The sequence below is a fragment of the Lingula anatina genome, chromosome 2, assembly GCF_051362555.1.
Source record: "Lingula anatina isolate TDL-2025a chromosome 2, LinAna3.0, whole genome shotgun sequence".
NCBI lineage: Eukaryota > Metazoa > Brachiopoda > Lingulata > Lingulida > Lingulidae > Lingula > Lingula anatina.
Window position 1 is genome coordinate 25,443,912 of NC_141768.1, and position 22,343 is coordinate 25,466,254.

General features: G+C 33.6%; 2 protein-coding genes across 3 annotated transcripts; both read right to left on the bottom strand.

Moving 5' to 3' along the window:
• Positions 1-174: 174 nt before the first annotated feature.
• Positions 175-9,732, bottom strand: LOC106153959 (intraflagellar transport protein 43 homolog A). Its single transcript, XM_013528121.2, has 9 exons — positions 9,562-9,732; positions 9,049-9,165; positions 8,621-8,703; positions 8,135-8,167; positions 7,835-7,884; positions 7,436-7,508; positions 7,001-7,073; positions 953-1,015; positions 175-718 (listed from the first exon to the last, which is right to left on the bottom strand). The coding sequence occupies exons 1-9, from the start codon at positions 9,598-9,600 to the stop codon at positions 611-613; spliced, it is 639 nt and encodes a 212-aa protein (XP_013383575.1). The 5' UTR covers positions 9,601-9,732; the 3' UTR covers positions 175-610.
• Positions 9,733-10,053: 321 nt separating this feature from the next.
• On the bottom strand, positions 10,054-22,267 carry LOC106153901 (cell division cycle protein 27 homolog). 2 transcript variants are annotated; one of them, XM_013528056.2, is made up of 20 exons: positions 22,040-22,267; positions 21,098-21,173; positions 20,700-20,847; positions 20,280-20,405; positions 19,982-20,079; positions 19,562-19,737; positions 19,026-19,213; positions 18,570-18,699; positions 18,163-18,263; positions 17,816-17,897; positions 17,458-17,641; positions 17,046-17,218; positions 16,474-16,626; positions 15,911-15,991; positions 15,491-15,618; positions 15,173-15,290; positions 14,773-14,901; positions 12,730-12,804; positions 12,075-12,225; positions 10,054-11,684 (listed from the first exon to the last, which is right to left on the bottom strand). In XM_013528056.2, exons 1-20 carry the CDS (start codon positions 22,061-22,063, stop codon positions 11,584-11,586), a joined length of 2,442 nt encoding a protein of 813 aa, XP_013383510.1. In that variant the 5' UTR covers positions 22,064-22,267; the 3' UTR covers positions 10,054-11,583. The 2 variants fall into 2 exon arrangements, with proteins under 2 accessions (XP_013383510.1, XP_013383502.1); XM_013528048.2 differs by having other exon boundaries at positions 19,026-19,228.
• Between the last annotated feature and the right edge of the window lie 76 nt (positions 22,268-22,343).

The following is a 22,343-nucleotide window of genomic DNA, read 5'->3' on the forward strand; positions in this document are numbered from 1 at the left end:
AAAGGTCTGGATAGGGAAGATAAGAAGATTTGCAAGATATGTAGACATAAAAAGTAAAGAAATTATATATCTCTTTATCTAAAGTCCTTCCAAGACAAAAATAGAGTGGACAATAAACAGGATTTTTTCAGTGACAATAATTGTGATAAATACTCATCTTGCAAACAACACTCACACGTTTTTATAATTTCTTTATTGTAAGAATGAACCTGTAACACAATATACCTGGTCACAAGATTGACCACATCAAGTATGTGACATACTTTTAATAAAATAAGTATCATAAAATTATCAATTATGAATTATGATATTGTTAATGCAGGCAGAAGAATTTTTTGAGATTGAATGAAGAATGAAGAAATGCCAATCAGAGAGCAATATATGAAATTCAGCAAAATTTCAGCTGAAGTGGACGGACTGCTTGACTAATGACGTGATTCAATCTTTTTTACATATATGAGGTTGTAAAAAAAGTTACAAAAAAGAACTTCAAATGTCAAGAGATAATTCTGTTAAAGTAACAGATTCTTTGATTAAAATGCCCTTGTTCACTATCCACAAGTCGCTGGACTAATTCAAAGATCAAAGTCATTAAACATCTAGTTCTCTGTCAAGCAGCAGTTGGATCCGAATCTTTGACTTCACTGGCTTCCCACTCATTGATTAGTTCTGAGGAAACCTCTGTGAATAATTGGTCCCAGTCCCACGGTTTATCCTCCTGTTGAAAATGAGATGACAGGTATTTTTTAAATACTACAACTCCTACTTATTCAACACTTCCTCCTTCAAAGATATGCCTTTATTAATTTTAAAAAGCTTTATTAAATGAAATCTTTTATTTATTCATTCATTTATTTTGTGAATTTTGTAAATTTGCAAATTAATTCTACTGAAATATTTCACATTATATAGATAGATCCAGTAACAGTTTTCATATCTTGAATAGTCTTACCTCAATGACTTCAGATTCTGCTGATAAAACTTTGGTCAGTAATTTGAGATCAATCTCATTATCCTAGGGAGAAAAAAAACACAATCAAAAAGTCTCTTTTCAACATTGCTGGCTTTTAAGACATAAAAGATAGAGGCTGAATGAACAAGTCAAAACTACAATACCGAACAATTTAGATGAATTCTAATATTTTTAAGCAATTATGAGTAATAAAGTGATGCCATATATCTTATAGGTTCTGGTGCAGGTGCTTTTAATATCTTTCACATTCTAATGCCAATCATAATAAGTTAATCCTTTTTAGAAATCAATATAACAAATTTATATCACACAAATATAAACAAAAACAAGTTCAAAAATCACAAGAAAATCAATACAGCATCTTAAAAGATTAAGACAGCAACCTTGGTCAGTAACTAATCACTTTATTTTGAGGTAGGAAGTGGTATATTCAATAAATGAAATTCCAAATGAGGCAAAACATTTAACAGACATAGAAAACATTCTGTCATAGTCAGGACATAGTGAAGTCACTCGTTTTCTTTCTTTTTTTTTTTCAGAGTTTTACAGCACAACAGTAGAAAAAATCAAAACAGTATAAATGAATGACAGGGAATGAAATAAAGCAAAAGGGGGTAGATCATGGAGTCTCCACACAGGGTTGCATCAATGCCTACCATTTTGTAAAACTGAAATTTTCAACAAATGCTGATCAAATATCTGTGAATCTCACACAGTGCATAAGTAAAAAGATATAACATATTTAATTTCTCCAATCTCTGAGAAATCAAGTTGAAACTGTTTAAAGATATATATATATATATATATATATATATATATATATATATATATATATATATATATATATATATATAAGTACTCAAAAATCTCTGAAATGCAATGCAGATACAAGCTGACTGCCTGTTATGAATGTATAAGTTAAAACATTTCCAAAAATTTAACATATATCATGCGTAAATTTACTTTGACAAAAGATCAATGTTGACATCAGGTTTCACTCAAACTTATAATGGGCAAACCTGGCCCTTATGTCCAAAATAAGGCAGACTGGATTAGTGGACTATGTCTGGTTCTACAATGGAGGAGTTTATGCCCAAAAGTCCACTGGGAAAAGAATTAAATTTGACCTTTTTGACAATATAGAAGAAAAAATAAAGAAGTATCGTGGCTCATAATCCACCTACATGTACAATGTAAATAGTAGACTGAATACAGTGTACTTATGAACTGTGGTAAACGAAATAACTGTAACTTTTTGCTTCTTCTACCTGAACAATACACTGTGTTTAATTTACCAATAATGTAATATAGAAGCCATATGTATATTTATTGTACGTAATATTTTTCAGATTACTTTCTCCTTGATGACTATTATCTGGTTGGCTGACACAGCTTGAGCTGCAAGACCTGAGTAGACATCACTCCGGTTGTACTGTATCTATTATGTCCCCTGTGCAAGGGTATAGAAATTATTCATTCATGCGTGTGTGTGTGATTGTGTATGCTTGCGTAAAATTATGGTTGGTAGCACATTACTATGAGATGCTCACTGTTAGCTTCCTATCTTTGTTCTATTGTGAAGAAAGGCACACTCTTACATGTATATCACGGCATGTTAGATTTAGGAATGTCAAACTAGAATACTTCTCTCAGTCATACTATCATTGCTGTACTCGAGCATATTCTCTTTCAATAACATAAAAAATGTACCTAATCATCGTATGCCCGTGAATAGCAGTGTATTATGTTTACTAACAGGATTTTTTTTTTTTTTACCACTTAGCATGAATTCAATTAAGATCGCTTCTATTAACTGTCAAGGCCTGAGAGACTCTACAAAGAGAAGAGATATTTTTCACTTCTACAGATCAAAGAAATATCATATAGTATGTTTGCAGGATACCCATTTTGACAGTCATGAAGAAAAAAGGATCTTATCAGAATGGGGTTACAAAGCATATTTTAATTTCTTTTCTACTAACTCTCGGGGTGTTGTAATTTTAATAAATAATAATTTTGAATTCGAGTACCTTAAGGAATTTAAAACAAACGACGGCAATCTTTTAGCTCTTGATGTAAATATAGAAAAAAAAAAGATTCACATTAATCAACATTTATGGCCCGAACAGGGATACTCCAGATTTTTATGAACAGGTACGAGATATAATAATAGACTTTAATAATGAAAATTTCTTGATCTGTGGTGACTTTAATCTTACTTTAAACCCTGATATAGACACAGAAAATTATGCAAATGTGAATAACCCCAGAGCTAGGCAAAAATTACTTGAAGTTATGAATGACCTAAATATAATTGACTATTTCAGACTTCTCTACCCTGACGAGAGGAGATTCACATGGAGAAGAAGGAATCCCAGAAGGCAGGCTAGACTAGATTTCTTTTTAATTGCGGATAACCTTCAAAATTCAGTTTCTAATATTTCTATTAAGGCATCATACCGATCTGATCATTCACCCGTAATTTTAGAATTAAAGCTAAATAAATTTATTAAGGGCAAAGGCACTTGGGTATTTAACAGTTCCCTCTTAAAAGATGAGGATTATGTGAGTAAAGTGAAGGACATAATTAAGAGAACAAAAGTTCAATATGCAGTTCCGGTGTACGCCGAAGAAAATATTACAGAAATTCCAAACGAACAAATATCTTTCACTATTGATGACTCCTTATTTTTAGAAATGCTTTTAATGGAAATTAGAGGAATGACAATTTCCCATTCCTCTTTCAAGAAAAAACAAAGGGACAGGCAAGAATTAGAACTAGAAAGAGAAATTTATGTAATGGAAATGAACCACCCAAATGAAAATTCTTTGGACGAACTTGAGGCTAAGAGGGAGGCGTTGAAAAATATCAGACAAGAAAAACTAAAAGGAGTCCTCGTCCGAGCAAAATGCAGATGGATTGAGGAAGGAGAGAAGCCTACGAAATATTTTTGTTCACTTGAATCCAGAAATTATGTCAATAAAACTATTCAGAATTTAGAACTACCAGACGGAACAACAATATTTGATCAAAAACTTATACTAAATGAAGCAAAGTTATTTTATGAACGCCTTTACTCGTCAAAAACTAATCAATTAGAAGAGGTAGACCTAGAATTATTTTTTGCAAATTTAGATGTCCCCAAATTAAGCGAGCCTGATAAGGAATATTTACAAACCGAAATTACCTCAAAGGAACTTTTGAGGGTGCTGAAAAAAATGAAAAATAACAAATCGCCTGGATCTGATGGCTTTACTGCAGAGTTTTATAAATTTTTTTGGAATGATTTACATAGTTTTATAATTAGAGCAGTTAATGAAATTTTCATCAATGAGAAAATGATGGCGAGTCAAAATCTTGGGATTATTACCTGTATTCCAAAAGCCGATAAAATCAGAAAATTTATAAAAAATTGGAGGCCTATAACCCTTTTAAATGTTATTTACAAGATGATCTCGGGCTGCATAGCAGAAAGAATGAAACTCTATCTTGATAAAATTATTTCTAATTCTCAGTCCGGGTTTATTGCCGGAAGATATATTGGGGAAAATACAAGATTAATTTATGATCTAATGCATATCGCAGAAAAGAAAAATATTCCTGCTTTACCCATTCTTATCGATTTTGAAAAGGCCTTTGATTCTGTAGATTGGGGCTTTATTGATAAAGTTTTAGACTTTTTTTAATTTTGGGGAAACTATAAAAAGGTGGTTTCATATCCTTAATTATGATAGCAAGGCCTCTGTTACACAAAACGGCCACTTGTCGGAGCCTTTCAAAATTTCGAGGGGCTGTCGTCAAGGGGACCCCTTGTCTCCCTATATCTTTCTGCTTTGTGCTGAGATTCTCGCAATCATGATAAAGAATAATAAAGATATTTGCGGAATAAAACTTGGTGACACCGAATTTAAAATAACCCAGTATGCTGATGACACCACCCTTATATTAGATGGTAATAGGTCTTCTTTCTTAGAATCTTTCCGTACATTAGACTATTTCTCAAAAATTTCAGGTCTCCATATCAACAATAGCAAGACTAAACCAGTGTGGATTGGCTCAAGAAAATATAGTCGGGAAGTTTTTCACCACGTTAGATGGAAACTTGATTGGGGTTCGACTCAATTTAATCTCTTAGGTATAGAATTCTCGGTAAATTTAAACGATATGGTCACTTTAAACTTTGATAAACAAATCCCGAAGGTAGAGGGTATGATTCGGCATTGGAATAGAAGAATACTTACCCCTATTGGTAGAATTACTATCTTAAAAACCCTTATCATCCCAATGCTGAACCATCTTTTCATTTCTCTGCCAAATCCAGATCCAGTATTCATAAAAAAACTAAGTTCCATTTTTTTCCAATTCATTTGGGGTAGCAAAATTGATAAGGTAAAGAGAGGTCAGATAGTAAAGGATTATGAATATGGTGGCCTAAAAATGACAGACTTAAGTAAATTCATAATGGCATTAAAATGTACATGGATAAGAAGACTATACCTTAAAAATAACGTTTATAACACTATTCTCCAGAGCACCTTTGATTTACAATCTATTTGGAATATATTTGACTATGGAAATGATTATTTAGATATACTCTTACGCAATTGCAATAACAGGTTTTGGAAAGATGTCATTATCTCCTGGAAAGATTTAACATACGGTATAGAAGATATGAATAGCAATATTGCTCTTGAACCTCTGTGGTATAATAGAAAAGTAAAATTGGGTGGGGTATCAATATTGGACAAAGAATGGTACAATAAGGGTATAAGAATAATTGGCGATCTTTTCAACGAAGGAAAATTTTTAACCAAAGCTGAACTGGAAAGGAAATTTGGATTTCAAAGAGTATGTGATCTAAAATATTTTGGAATACGTAACAGTTTAAAATGTAGGCTAAAAGAAAAGAACAATGAAGAAATTTTTGAAGATATTTTATTTCCTTATGTTCCTCAGCCGGTTCAGCTACTTATAAAGAGTCGAAATGGGTGTAAAGATTTCTATCAGGCTCTCATGAGTGAAGCTCCTGAAAACTTGGTACACGAAAGGAAATGGAACCTAGATCTAAATATAAATATCACTTGGAAGTATGTTTACGAGAATTGTTTCTATGTTACACGAGAAACAAAACTTCAATGGTTCCAATATAGAATAATTTTTAGAATCTTACCAGTTAGGTCATACCTGAAAAGAATTGGTATTGAGGTGTCAGAGAAATGCTTTATCTGTGGAGCGGAGAGGGAAGATTTGCGACATGTATTTTTAAATTGCTATCGAATAAGAAACATTTGGACTGAAATGGAACGCTTGATTGCTAACAAAACTGATGAAAGAATTACACTCTATGATGAAAATATACTTTTTGGAGTATCCAAAACAAATTTCAAGCCTCTAAATTACATTATTCTTGTCTCCAAATTTTATATATATACTTGTTTTAAAAGAAAAATGCAGCCCACCTTCCCTTCCCTTCTCTTATATATCAAAACAAAATTCGAATTAGAAAAATATGTTTCTCAAAAAAATCTTCAATTAGGCCATTTTCTTACAGAGTGGAGAACCTGGGATTCTATTTTTGACTAGTTTCTCCACTTATAAATTTACCTTACTTTTTCGCTAATTTCTTATGTGAAATGTAAAATGTTGGTATCTTGTTATGTGCAGCATCACTTGTAATATACTGTTTCGTACGTAGTCCGGCTATCTACATGTTTACTTAATGTATAATGAATGTCTTGTGTGTGTTATTGTGTGTGTGTGTGTGTTAGTGTGTGTGTCTACATATGTATTTTTGTTTGTCTTTTTGTGAATAAAAAAAAAATAAAAAAAAAATAAATAAATAAAATTAAATGGGCAAACAGCCAAGCAGATGTCTAGATAGTAGACTGCTTAATAACATGGGATAAAAAGGGTCTAAGGAGCAATATTGCTTCCTGTGTGATCTTACAGGCAAGTTGTGTCAACTTTGTTATTTTAAGTCTAAGTCAATCCTGATGTGACCACTGCCTTGGTGCCATGATACTTACTAGAGTCTGGAATGCTGCATGTCTGAGAAGGTCATTGTCTAGTTCCCTGTATGTTGCTACTCTGTTCACTTTGCTGAATGGTAGAGAAAATTAACACCAATTTATATAATATCAACATTGCTTTAAGATAAACGTTTTATACAACTGACTTGGGTGGAGGTCTACATCTTCTTTTGCATGTCTCAGAAACATGATATAATTGGTCTTTTGTCAATAGTGAATTTTATCAGACCTCATATTCTCTGATATAAGATCATATTCTATGCTTATTATATAATAATCCATAACATCTATATATGCTGTACTGTAAATCACTGATTTGCAAGCAAATTTTACCACTGGAGAGAGCAACAGACTTAGTGTACCAACAATACCTGAGCTATTTTCAAATATCTTTAAGTATAATTCACTCTAAAAAACCACTTAGGCACATACTTGGGTGCAAGTGCTACTTGTGTGGTGATATCTTCTTCCTGCACATCATCCAGGTCTGGAATCACTGGTATATCTGAAATTATAAGATTTAGTTCAATCAGTATTCAAGGCATGAGTATTTTTACTACAATCAAGACAGGGTGACCTACAGTGCTTTTCAACATGTGTAGATCTAGATGTAGATGTAGAGAGAAATGTCAGACCTTGTCGTTATGATAAAACTTATCAATGTTTTTCATTCAACAGCTAATTGCCATTTTAGTTTCTAAAAATTGAATCTACTCGTCTTTTTACACAGGTTATTTTAGACATTTTAGACATATCTTCATTCTGTTTTCCTATATAAATGTTTTTTTTTAAGTGTGTTTCAAAAAGTAATCAAAAATTTTCTTAACTCACCATTATCTGAATCTTCTCTTTCAGGACTGTAGCTCTGTCGTAACCTCTCACTGGAATAAAAACAATACTTATAAAGAATATAACAAAGAAGTCAATATAGCTGTTACACTTACTGAAAAATAATTGTTAAAACATCCTTTGAAAGCATTCAGAAAACATTAACTTATTAGCAGGAAAATCAATGGTGAACCAAAGAAAATCAGATTTTCATATCAAAGTGCATATTATTTGGGGAATAAATCATGGAAGTTAACTTATTATGAGAAACAATTAATTTGTCTACTTCTAAGCAGAACTTACTCTTCAATAAATTCTTCTTGTATTCCATGCCTTCTGCAATTCATAAGAAAAAATTGTTTGAATAGAAATGAAATCTATTGCTTCACTGCTGGCTGCAAAAATGGTAGCTGATTAAAGGCACCATTGGGCAGTGAAGTAATCAAATATTTCATTAAAACAAATGATGTGAGAACAGGTTGAATAAGAAACAGTGCAACCCATTCTCCTCAAACATGAAACCACACACACATGCACACATGTATGCACGCAAGCATACAAACACACACACACACACACACACACACACACACACAACAACAACAACAACCCTAAAACAAACATACCAAAAACAATATTCTTGGGTTCCAAAATCATTTAATATCACAATGTATATAAATACATTATAATTTTATACGATTTAACTATAATAATTGCTTATGACAAAGCTGACACAGGAATAGATAAAATTACAGTGGACAGAAGGAGGGCGGCCTTTATACTCCTTACCTTCCTTTTGGTTGTTTAGAAGGTCCTATATCATCACCCCAACCAGACATTCTGCGTGACGGCTTTGGGGGAGAAGCAGACTCCTATAAACAAGTCAATATAAATTTCCATAGAAATTAACATAGACTTGACACATAAGAAGCAAATATACTTATAAATTCCATATACTGGCAAAGTTCTTCAATATTTTAGAGACCGATATTTGTGTATAAAAAAAAAAATCAGTTTTTATATGTCAAATTGTAAGGAATCAAACTACTACTGAGCATATTATTATTATTATTATTATTATTATTATTATTATTATCTATACTCTTGGCATAAAATGTTCTGAATTTCTGTTAATTACTTTAACTTCTACTGGCAAATATTCCACTATTTAAATTCCTAAGGCTTAGGCTTTAACACAATAAACCCAACTTACATACCTGAAGAGGGACTCCTCCATTCAGATCAGCACTATCATCCATGATATCTGGTGACATAGGAACTTCATCTTTGGGAGGAGTAGCAGGTCTAGCACGCCTGCCTTTTCGTGCGCTACTCTATAATAAATAAAAAGAAAGATTTAACTCTAGAAAGATGTTTCAGGGAAATTGAACAGAAGAATGTTGATCTCGAGAAACTGATCTTTTAATAATCTGAGCAAGATGAGCTTAGATCTATCCTTCCTGCTATTTACATTGCGTATAAAATTACTGAGTTACTGTGCCTGTTGAATATCAAAATACACAAATATGAATGATAATTAAATGATGATTATTATGAATAATCTCAGACTAAATGATTGCGTGCACTCTTACAATTTCACTCCAACCAAGTACCGCATACTACATCTACTGTATAATAATTCACATAGTAAATAATCGATAAAATTGAGATGACTTAGTAACCCAAGGGTTATACGTAGCATTACAGCATCCTTGGCACATATACGTTACCTTCTTCTTAGATGACAGCCCTACATCGTCTTCGTCCATTTTAACAAACCGCTGAAATATCGAGCGGTTATAACTTGGCCCTCGCAAAATTTTGTTTATTGTTTGGTATGGTATTCAACATGGAAAGTTCCCAGCATTCAATAGTGTAAACTTCCTGTTAATTGTGTTAGATGTGACGCAGTGGATGTGACGTATCATACCCTGATACCTGGGTCAATATATGTATTTTTTTCCAGCACCAAATTATGGATTCTCTGACATGATCTATCAAGTCCATAATTGGGTATATTAAACAACGGGGTACGTACAGTAAAATAAAGATAACATTAACCTTCACATACTTCATACTCAACCGATGATCCTATTAATGCTACAGGAGACACAAAAAAAAAAAAAAATATATATATATATATATATATATATATATATATACACACCTTGCCCTATTTAAAGGATTTAGTTATTATGTTTATAGTAAAACATTGAAAAACATTTCAAGTTATATATTTTTATTCAGTTACTGCATGCCTTCCAATGATATAATATAATATACACATTATAGATAAAGAAAGCAAGTTATACTGCTGTATTATTAAACAAAAGGCTAAGTGATATTTTATTAAAATATAATGGATAAAACTTGCCAAATATATCTATCATACTACTACACAATGATAAACTCGTGGAAGTTGGGATTACTGAATTTACAGTAGCAATCCTGTCAGACTGGCAACAGATACAACCTGTTACATTTTGATAATTACTCCTATGTGGTGCCTATTGAACACGATCTTCTGAAATCATCTCTATCTGTGAAACTTGAAATATTTGTAGAGTAGTGAATAGATGTTAACACATGCGTTCCTAACTTTAAAAAATCAAAAGATGCGAAAAAAGCTGAAATAAGATCTCTAAGGTCTAAATCTAATTTCTACAAGAATGAAAATAATTTCTGATCAGATTTAAATAGAGCAATTTCTGACAAACTGCTATAATTATGCATTCATACACTTAGTGAAATTGGACATTATAGCTTGAGGTACCTAAATCACTGACTCAACAGCAAGAAACATTCCCTTTAACCCAAATAATTTTCTAAATTAAAGCACATAACCCCTTCCTATTAATTAATCTAAGGCTCACCAGAACTACATTTCAGACTGAAAACTTCAGCCAGTTCAACGACAAACTATATAAATACTACAGAGTAGGGCTTCCTACAAGGAACCTGAAATCTTTCAAATGCTACTCTTACTCAACTCATTTTTTTTACATACACAAATACTCACAAGTTCAACTTTGTAAACTAAAACTAAGAGATTTCACCAAGTATCTAGAGGCTACTTTCTTGGGCTTAAGGGAAACGTGACAGACCATCTTTGTTAACATCAATTCAGCAAAAAATAAATAAGCACTGTATGGCATGAGAATATGCTTAATTACCACCACTGTGTTCTTATAGAAAATTTGTCTCCATAACAAGACTAAGAAAAACATCCCCACAAAGAAGTTTGCATTTCAATGTGCAGCTACTGCAGTTATTGCAAGTATGGTCATGATGTTTTCTTTAAGATGCAATATTCAACTCGCAATTAAAATCTAAAAAAGAAAAAAAAATTTGGGTTTTTGATTGAGAATATTAGTTAAATAAATGTAAGTTCTGTCAGAAATTGGCATTTCACTCTGTTTAAATCAAGTTTAGCATCACCTTCAATCTTTAATTCTGAGTGCACTGAACATTTTGGTCATCTTATACCCTCACAGTTCAGATTTGACCACATGACAGTGCCATCTCAACACAAATTTTCTACTCAATATTTATTTCCACTTTGATACCAGCACCCATGGACATAGGGGAAGTTCAGAAAAATTCTTCAATCAATCACTGAATAAGATTCACAATTTCTCCATTGTTACACATCTCTATCGTTTGACATCACACACCAGCTAGGAGGAGATACTTCAGCTGTTTTTTTGTTTTTTTTTACCCAAATCATCAATTCATCTAGGATGTGGCTGTTATCACAGACTTTCATCGCTCTCCACAGCCTGGAGCTGGACATCATCAGTGTCCATTGAGCTGTCCTGGACACCAGAGGCCACTGCTGGGTGACCAACATCAACTGAAAACAATCAAACATAGTACTTCATATCCACAGGTACAGAAACGGTGACTACTTAGGGATCTAACGGATATTTTAAAATCAGGCATACATTTAAGAAGGTTGATCTTGTTCATCAATTATATCAAGTTTTAATATTCCAACTGAATGAAAAGATTTATGTTGTTATAGGTGGAGCAAGAAAACTAAGAATAACTGACAGACACCAAGGTTCATCAGCATCCTTTTGATCCCTGCCCTGTTCCTTAAAAAATAATTCAAACATCCTGGCAAAGGAGGTAGGAGTTGGAAAGTGAGAATAAATCAAGTCTAACTCAAACAAACAGCATCCTTTTCAGAACAAGGTTCTAATCTCTATTTTTTACCTTTAGATATCCTAAAGATACGTACCTGCCTCACTGGTATCTGCCAGTTCCTCCTCCGTCACATATCTCTTGTCTATGGCTTCTTTAATCTGGTTGTTAGCACCCTTGGGGTCCAGGTCCATTGCCCAGGAAAAATTCATTAGGGCCAGGTGGGTATTGCCCAACTTTTTGTGAACCTAGGAAATGATAAAGTATATACACAAATAAAAGACATGCCAACTATGTTATGCTAGACCCACTGTAACATTTGGCAAAAACAAATTTTAATTTGACTTTTAATTTAATAAATATACATATATTTTTTGCAAAATTCATCTTTGAAAATGCTAACTGTAAGCTATAACTGGGCATTTGGTTAAAAGAAACCTTCATACAATGAGCAAAGTTATATGTCAAGTCTTTTTTGTTCCATACTTATACATTGCAACATTTCTAAACAACTATTTGAGTTGATTGGTGTCCTTAGTCCACAAACCAAGTATATTTCCACAACTAACACTGCCATCATTTAAACAAATACAAAATTCTTACCAGTTTAAATATACAGGTTGTCACCACTAGAGATAATTTTTTGTAAAATGTACCATCCAAGCTTCAAGATATCTCAGTCTGATGCAAACAGTAATGCAAATGTTATGCTTTTTTATTAATATTTTTAAAAAATCACCCCAACTACTTACTTTTCCTATAAGAAAGTACACTAAAGATTCTCGAGGTACAATCTGTTTAAGCTCTTCTAATTCAGCTAATGCTTCCTGAAATTGAGACAAAAATATTTTATTCCTATAAAACATAACTGCTTATCCTTGGCCTGGAAAAGAAAAAAGCTCAATTAAAATTTTATTAATATCAAACATATTCAGGTAACATATCAGTCATTACCAAAGCTAACAAGCCAAATCAACCAACAAATCATCTCAATTTTAAACGTTTCAGGGGTTTCAAACTTCATATTGCCCATCTTCACCAAACAATGATTTTAATGAAGCAGGGGAGTAAATGAAACAGTATCACATGCATGAAATATATATATAATCTTCAATATAACCCTTTCTAAAAAATATCCTACTTAAAACACTTCCAACCTACCACAAAAATCAATAAAATTTCTTTCCAGATGGTTAAATCAGTCTTCACATCGACATGGGTTCCCACATTTCTCTTTATTTTCCCAAACTTTTTTCATTTCTAACACATTCAGCTCAGGCAAGCTCAACATGCCAGTAGTGCAATCTTTGGTACATTTCCACCTGTCATCCTCCATATATCCCACCCCCAGGGCAGCCAACCATATCCCCATGGAAACATCCTCTCCCTGGTATGTTTTCAACATGTGACTGTTGCTATACAACCAATAAACAAGATCTGCTGACACGACACTGCCTGAACCACAGGCAAAGCTAGGGTAAACAGGGGCAGTGTAATCGAGCTCTGCCCACTTCCCAGCCCTCTCTACTATCCAGTCTTCTCTAAAGTTACCCCACCACAGTTTCTCCTGTCCCCTAAACTCCGCCTGATTAAGCTGTCTGTACACACTTTCAATATCTACATAACAGTCATCATCAGTTTTCATGGCAAATCTAAACTGCACATTGTCAGTCATCCATGCCCAGGTGTGTAGTAGCTTGTTTGGAAGGTTACGATAGGTATCTAATACATCCACAAACACAAGGTCGTGGTGCTTCTCTGCTTCCTGAATCAATTGTGCCTCTACAGAACCAAGGTGTGCCTTCCATGTGGCACACCTCTGATCTCTCTGGGCTACATGTTCCTTCACATTCTCTGGGGTATAGACCTGATAACCCATGGAGACCAGAGACACTGCTGGTCTTCCATACAGATCAAATATTGTAACACTGATTACATTCTGAGCTTTAGGAACACGACTCGTGCCTGGGAAGAAGATATTGTCTTTAATGCCCTCTTCTTCTTGTATTCTTATAATACCTTCAAAATCTTTTGGTAATAGAAAAGGCTCAACATTTCTGTACACATAACCGTCTACTGTACTATAAGAGTGAATCTCTTCATATTGGAATGTAGTGTTGACTACTACTTCTTCAGTGTCAGCACTCAGCAAAGCCACTGAGATTTCCTCTTTCTTGTTGAAAGAATCCTCTAAAATACCAAGTTTGTTCAAGGCAACGGGTACATGAACATGGAATGAAATTTCATGTGCAGATAAAGATTCTCTGGGATTGTGCTGTTCATTAACATTATATGACAGGGCATATTTCTCCTCATCTGTAGCTATTTCCTCAGTTAAATTCATATCTCGACAAGAGAACTGATCCATGCGATCATCAGGATGAACATTACAGTCTTTCTGCCCAACAGAAAATCTGACAAGGACTTCATCTTCAAGGTGTTTTGTGGTCTGAAGCCAAGCTTCCCTGATTGTTTGTCTTTGTAAAAAATTCTCTCTTGCTGACAAAATAACCACAACGAGGTCATAGTGTGGCTTCTCTCTGGTGTCAGTGTGCAGTATGTGATACAATATCAAGCTGAGAATTCCCACTCCAACTGCCAAGCCTATTCTTTTACTAGCCATGTGGATAGATAACAACACAGGAACAGGAAGTTGTGGAGAAGCCAACTGAGCATGTGCGAGCGAGGCATTGTGGGATACGTGAACAAAAGGCCATCTACGGACAAACCATACCAAGTACTTGCCAAACAAATGAATTTCATCCAAAACACATCAATTCCAAGAACATACTTACCCTGTGTTTATCATTAGCAAACAGGATGGATGCTTTGTGGAACTTGCACAGAGGGTTCTTTGGATCTGATGCTATGGCTTTATTCAGTGTAACTAATGCATTGTCTGATTTTTGAAGATGGTGTTGAACCTAGAATTTAGTTATTATGAAAAGTTAAAAGAAAAATCATTTCTATGTTGCAAGGGAGCAATGAAGTGAACCTATAAATAATTTCTTTAAGAATCTTTTAGTATTAACCACTTATTTACCTTATTTCATTCATTCAGAATTCAAACAAAAATATGCATAAGCAGCATAAACCAATTATTTTTTCGCTAATTCCAAAACATAAAATTTGAAATTAAAGAAAATGGCCCTTCTTCGATAAAGATAAGAACTATTTTCTTTTTTTCTTACTCACCACTCCAATATGACATAAAAGAACTGAACTTTGTGGGTTGATGGTTAAAGCTTTCTTGAAGTGAACTTCAGCCAAACCAAACTTCTCCTGCTTATAAAATATCATTCCAACACCATACCTAAAAAAATGTTTTCTTTTTAAATACTTGACTTTCATAAAGCTTCAACATTCATTAGATAGCAATATCACTGAGTTGGTATTTTTCAATTTAGATGATTCTCTTAATAATGAATACTTCAACAAAATCAAAGGGTAAAAACTGTTTTCAAAGTACAAGGCTTCAGAGCATTTGAGACCTCATTTATCAAGTTTTCTTACCAAGAATTATAATGTCTTGGATCTACTCTAATGGCATTCCTGAAGCATGACATGGCCTTGTCAAACTCCTCAGTCAACACGTACTCATGGCCCAGCAGAGTGTAGGCATAAGCAAAGCTGGGTTCCACCTGCAACAAGGAATTCACAGCCCAAATAGCCAAGGATCACTCACATAAGTCACATTTGATAAAAAAATAAATAAAAATAATTCTTTACAAATCTGGACAGGTGTGACTGCCAATGTTGTTTTCAAGAAGCACATCTTTCAATTTATATGTGCACTGCTCCTTTGTGGTAAATAAAACATCGAGAAAATTGCTGTAACTTTAAGTAAACACCAGCCCGACATATAAATTTCTCTCTCAGGAAATGGCTTTTCGTATTTGTATGGGTTATGTGTTATATCAAAATGTCACTCACCTGCACAGCTCTCTGGAAAAATTTGATTGCAGTGTCATGTTCCCGCTGAAGACTAAAACAGTTGCCTGCGGCACACCACGACTGGAAAAAAAGCAATCATCAAATAGTTTATACCCTCATTTCATATTATACTACTAAATGCATCAGCATAAAGACCTTAGAGACTCCATGTGGAAAATGGCCTTGTTTTGTTAAATGTGAAAAGATTAAGTCTACCACCTAAAGATCTGCTTGACTTGTTAATGGAAATAGTTATAAGTTTTTGTAAACATTGAGATTATCAGCCTAGAAAATTGCTCAATCTTATTTTCAAAGGGTGTTTTCAAATAGCGATGAAACAAATCCTTAAATGAAATGGTGTAACTAAAAGATAAACTTTTCACACATTTAACAACAACCGAGTTTCAGTTTAAGCTACACATATCATAATTTACCTAAGAGAAATTTCACTATCTTCAACAAATATGTCATTAATTGGTTTAGAAACTCTTATTTCGCTAAAATAATGAAACCACATGCCTTGACTGAACCTTCATTTAGCCCAGGCACTTTACTTAAGTTACCTGTGGTGCTTCTTTATCTAATTCTGTAAGTTCCTGAGCTAGCTTGGACAGCTGGACATCTTTCTGGAGGTGCCACAAGGTGGTGCTGTAAATTTCTAGTCCGTGGAAGTAATGTGGGGCTACTCTTCTCATGGTTTCAAACATCTTCTCTGCCTGATTAAAAAAATCAAAATCATTTTAAAAATGGTTTCAAACTGAGTAATCATTTCAATTTAACATCTAAGAGAATCACTTTAAGTTAAAAATCAATGTATGTTATGCCTTATTTGACTGTATGTCACAGAAAAGTCTTATGCACGGTTTTTTGTTGTTTTTTTTTTTACATTTTGGTCCAACGCTAAACATACTGACTTGATTGAAAAAGGTCAAATATCTTATATTTCATACTTTTCTAATTATTTATTTATCTACTTTCACTATTATTATTAGTCTTTTATTATAATTTTATTTCTTCATTATTTAAAATTTTTTCCCAGGTAAGTCATTGGTTTAGTCCAAAATATTGATTTGGACAGAAGGTCTAGATATTTGAATAAAATATTGTTACATAATTGTACTGCATACTGTCATACCTTTTGATATTCCGCCATCTCAAAATGCGCCCTGCCTATCTGCGCCATGACCCACCCAGTCTGATGCTGATGTGCAGGGAGAGAGCCAAACAACTCCAGTGCCCTCTGGCAGTCATATTGTGCTAACGCTAGATATGCTTTACCTAACTCTTGGAGCAGCGACATCAGACCATCTAATAAAAGAGAAGCATCAGGTACTTTTATAGTCGTGTTTTGAAAAAAGTTTTTCTGCCCAATGCAAAGAGTTACAAATAAATCATCAAGGTTTAATTCTAAATGCAAAATTTTAATCATAATAAACATCATATTTCTTCTTGATAATGAGTAATTTTGAACTTATTAAATATATCAATCCAATGGAACATCATTTTAATAACATTGCATAATTTACTGATTTATTTTCTAGATTTACCTGTAGATTGTTTCTGCTGAGACTGTAAAGTGAGTGTAGCAGATTTTTGGATTTCACAGTCCTGCTTATTTTCTGATTTGTTAATCTCGTTCATTTCTTGAGTTTTTGTAGTTCTTGTTTTTGATCTTCTAGCTGGGCCTTTTGGACTAGTGAATTTTCCTCTGCCTTGACTTTTATTATTTTCCTTAGATGAAATACAAATATGATAAATGTCATATATCAAAATGTAATAATAATAATATTCACTGCATTTTCTGGTCTCTAAGTAAAAGGAATCTTTCATCAGTGAAAATTGTTAAGTAGTACTAAATTTAGACAATGCTATTTTTAAAAAGATAATTTGAACAAGAGCACTCACCTTCACAGAATTTGAATTAGAATTAGTAAACAACCTTGAGCTTCTTCTTAGATGTGGCACATTTTGAGAGGTATTTTGAGGTCTGAAATATGAAGTTTTCACAAATAATGATAGAATATAATCTACTTTGATAGGAGAGAAATGGAAATAAGCATCTAACTATCTGAAACATTTGATGACGTTAAAGCAATTCAACTGTAATTTAATGAAAGCAAAAACCAAATGCACTAGAGGGAAAGAAACTGGATAAAGATTATTCTAAACAATAATAAAATATGATAATGTTTCAGTAATTTACACTTTAACTTGGCACTGATACCACAAACTGCAGTAAAGTAAAAGGTTACCCTGACTGTGGACTGGGTGTCTGGGCATTGGTATTGCATGTTACCGACTGACTAAACACTGGTGGACGATTAGGTTCTGCTTGACTCCTAAGTGCTCCAGTCTGTGACAAAAAATGAAATACTCAGAATAAATCCTTCATATTTTGTTAGAAAACATAATCGTCATGATAAATATGTATCAATTTTTTCCAATAATAACCCCTTTTTTCTTTCAACTTTTCGAATTTCACCTGCAAACAAACAACAGTTACTAGTCCAAGAAAAAAACATTTGCCAATTTTCTTCCAATCCCATTTTTCAAAAATTATTTTGATACTAAGTTAACAAACCACACGTTGTTGAATTCTGCTACATCAATATGTTGTTCATCTCTACTATTATCTAGACTAATAACTATCGAGTCTCACTTTTTTGGCAGGTGCTCTCAAATCAAATCCCTGAGAATCCAAGTTGGGCTGTGGTAGTGGTGTGATGAAGGGGGAGGTACTGATGGAGAGCCCGGCAGGACTGGGAGTATCCAACGGTAGTACTCCAAAACTGAAAATTATAATTTCAACTATAATAATTAAGAATCAATTATAATTGGTCCTACTTTTTTTCAGTGTTGACTACTGTGAACTGGTTGAAGAGGAAAGATGGAAATTTGTTGTATGACAAATGTTTTGATCAAATCTTGCTGAGGTTGGCTAAGAAATGCTCCTATTCCATTCTATTTACTAGTCTGTGTTTGGTTTTTTTAGAGCTTCAAAATGAAATAATTACAATACAAGGTTACATTATGTATTTTCTAGTCTTCACGTTTTGTAATTTATAGCAATCACATTAATAAAATGAATAATAAAGCTGATATATCAATGGCCTACCTAGGTGTAAGTGGGCTTATTGAAGCAGCCGCCCCTAGGATACTTCTCCCTGCCCTGGGCCGCGTTCTCATGCCCTTGGCAGTAATGGGAGCAGCAGGGGCAGACACCAGGCCTCCCAACCCTGGGGGATCTGGGGTGGAGAAATTTTCATCCAAACCACCGACATTTTCAGGAACATCATTCAGCAGCTGAAATGCCGTGTCCTGTATCAACATTAAAATACTTATATCAAAACTTCAATTTATATACTCTTTCAGACATGACTTTGTAGTGTAAAAAAAAAAATAGTAAGAAAGGGCTTGGTGCCTTACGACCAGGGGTCTGGGGGCGATTCAAGATTAGAAAAGTGCCAAGAAAAAAAAAACAGATTCGAAAAAAATTATGAAAGAAAGTCATATAGATATATATATATTATACTTATTACACTGTATATCTGTATGTCTATCAATCCTTTTAACGACTGAATTAACATCCTTCTTAAAAAAACAAGCTATCATTGACTAAAATTCTTATGATAACTCTACTGATGTACATACACGTGGTACTGGAGCTGGAGTTTGTTGTTCCTGAGGATGTGGACAGTGCTGACCCTGTTGTTGTTGCTGTGGTGTGGATATGACCACTACAGGGTGGGAGTAGTTATAAATGTTGTGAGCCACTACTGTGTTGCTACTGGAAACTTTGAAAACCCTGGATGCATCTGGTTTTTCTCCTGAATTGGCATAAAATTTTAATTGACCATCTCATTTGCATCTTTTTGTTTAAACTAGTTTATTTTAGAGGTAGAACAAGAAGACGTTTTCCGCCAAAAATATTTAGCTGTATATTTTCCAGAAGAAGTTAAATAAGTGCTCTACAGAACTAGCATATTTACTTTAAACATAAAAATTCACTTAGTGATCTAAATAAATAAAGAGTATAACTATGCAACAACTATTTTTTAATTTTCCACTCACCTAAATGACACAGTTTTTCAAAAGATGACCACATGAAAGGATTTAACTTTAAACTCTTTTGATAATAATCAGCTGCCTTGCCTTGGCGATCTGTTTTGCTATAACAAAAAGAAACAAATAATACGTAACATTCATTTCATAACACTTTGATGTCAAAGAATATATAAATTGGCCCATATGTGAATTTTATACCTGCAAAAGTTGCACAACAGTTTTGGCAATCCTTTTTTTAATGTTACTTCTGTTAAGGTTGCCTGTGGTACCAAAACAACTGTTTTGTCAAGTTACGAAATCCTACCTGTAAATCTGAGCAAGCAGGGCTAACGCATAGCTAGCAGCATCTCCAAATTCAGCAATATATTCATCAGGAGTTTTACTTTTCATCAGAATACTACCCCCCAAAGTCATCTCTGCCTCAGACAACCTGTAAAATATGTACTAGTAAGTAATCAAATAAAACCCTTCGTATATCATACTGTCCTGCAAGATTGATTTATATATAAAACATTTATATTTAAAACACTGAACAAAAATCATTACTACTACGTGAATTTAAGTGGTCTAGATTAAAGCTGTTGAAATGATATGAATTCAACCATCTGTCAAGCCATTAAAAACAAAACAAGTAAATAAACATCACATAAAATACATTACACTTACATATAGTCAATTAAAAGAAAATGTTATGAATAAAAGATAAAAAAATGTCCAAGCCTACTTGTTTAGATCCAGGCAGCATCTTGCCATAAGATATTTACACTGGGGAGTGGGGCATCCAGTGCTTTTTAATAAAGTATAAGCCCTGATAGGTTTACCACATCTATAGTAACATGTAGCCAGGAGAAAGAGGGCTTCATCGCTGTTTACTAAACCACAATAAAGAAAAAAATGTCAATTTACAGACTTTTTCCAAGTACAGCTTTAAATCATTTTGTCAATATTGTAAAACAATGCATCAGTCATTCAGATTAACACAAAGTTATGGTGGCTTATCCAGAACTAAAACTTTCTTATTGCACACAAATTCATTTCAGTGGACACTTTTGATGAAACTCAGCTCATGTCAACATGTGTTGACTGAAGATGCTTTCATTTACCACCTGTAAATCACTTTACCTTCTGCATATAATCTCTCTGCTAAAAATATAGCATCATGGTAGTCATAATGGTTTAATGCATGCCAAACAGCTGCCTGAAAAGTAACAACAATATATCAACTCAGTTTACATGACATCCATTCAATTGCATTTTTACTAGATGCATTCCAAAAAAAATAAGGAAAGATAATACTAACAACTTCCTGAAAAAATCTCCAAAATGCCACGTTACTTTTGATAGTGCTATCTTAAAAACATTCAAGTTTTGTTTGATTTCAAACAGAAAAATTGTGAGGCTTATAATTAGGGTAATATAGGGCCAAATGAATGATTTCTATACAGTTTTTGAAATGAATGGATTTAAGTAAATCTGACATTGGTCTCCAGAAAAAGTATCAAAACCCTTTACATCCATGTCTTAAAGATGAGTTTCACACATCTCTTCAGTTCTCATTTTATTATCAATTATATTAATGCCTGCCATCAATAACTGACTAGCTTTATTTTAAGTAAATATAAACCTACCCATCTCTTCAAGTTAACAACTACTTCTCAAAGTTAGCATTAATATATACTGTATAAACAACGTATCTCAGACAGTATTCGTTGCAAGGAGAGCATATTGCTTTTCCTCGGCTCGGTTACCTATCACATGCTGTAATTAACTGGGCTGTTTGTGTCACGTCAGTGTCCGTCACTTATTAATCACGGTGCCAATAGAAGTTGCGGAATTTCATTATTTTTATACCGATGGAGGGCATTCCGATCCACCGATTCAAAACTCGAATACGTATGAATTTATATGGTTCATGACCGTTACTCTGTAGACTCCGCAGTTCGAAAAGTTGCTACACTTATGTTATGATTTAGATCAGCTGAGAGAATGTTCCAGGAAATTTGACAAGACGGATCAAGTTCAATTATAAACTTTACTGTGAGGGATCATATGAAAATAACCCACCTGTACAGGCTCCAGAACAACCATGGTTCGCTGTGTATCCTCTCAATTAAATAATATCCCCTTTTGAGTCCTGCACCAGCAGTTAATTTAGGTACAAGTTTACTTTCTTGCAACGGCCATTGTAGATAAATGTCGTATAGGCTAATGCAAGATACAAATTTGCAAAATGACCTTCACCCTGGGGTACTTAAAACGCCCATTTGAAATATAATTCGATATATTTTCCAAACTGCTTGGCAGTCGAAAAGCAAATACATACTTCATGTAAGGTCTGATTTCAAGTTATAAGTATTAAGTGCAATTT

What these genes read in the sequence shown, in the direction of transcription:
- LOC106153959 (XM_013528121.2), bottom strand. Translation starts at nt 9,600, where the DNA reads ATGGACGAAGACGATGTAGGGCTGTCATCTAAGAAGAAG. An exon ending in ATGGAGGAGTCCCTCTTCAG is followed by an intron (nt 8,704 to 9,048) that starts GTATGTAAGTTG and finishes ACTTGTTTATAG; the next exon opens with GAGTCTGCTTCTCCCCCAAA. An exon ending in TCTAAACAACCAAAAGGAAG is followed by an intron (nt 8,168 to 8,620) that starts GTAAGGAGTATA and finishes TATGAATTGCAG; the next exon opens with AAGGCATGGAATACAAGAAG.
- LOC106153901 (XM_013528048.2), bottom strand. Translation starts at nt 22,063, where the DNA reads ATGGTTGTTCTGGAGCCTGTACAG. An exon ending in TTGTTCTGGAGCCTGTACAG is followed by an intron (nt 21,174 to 22,039) that starts GTGGGTTATTTT and finishes GTTACTTTTCAG; the next exon opens with GCAGCTGTTTGGCATGCATT. An exon ending in TGAGAGCACCTGCCAAAAAA is followed by an intron (nt 18,264 to 18,569) that starts GTGAGACTCGAT and finishes TTTTTGTCACAG; the next exon opens with ACTGGAGCACTTAGGAGTCA.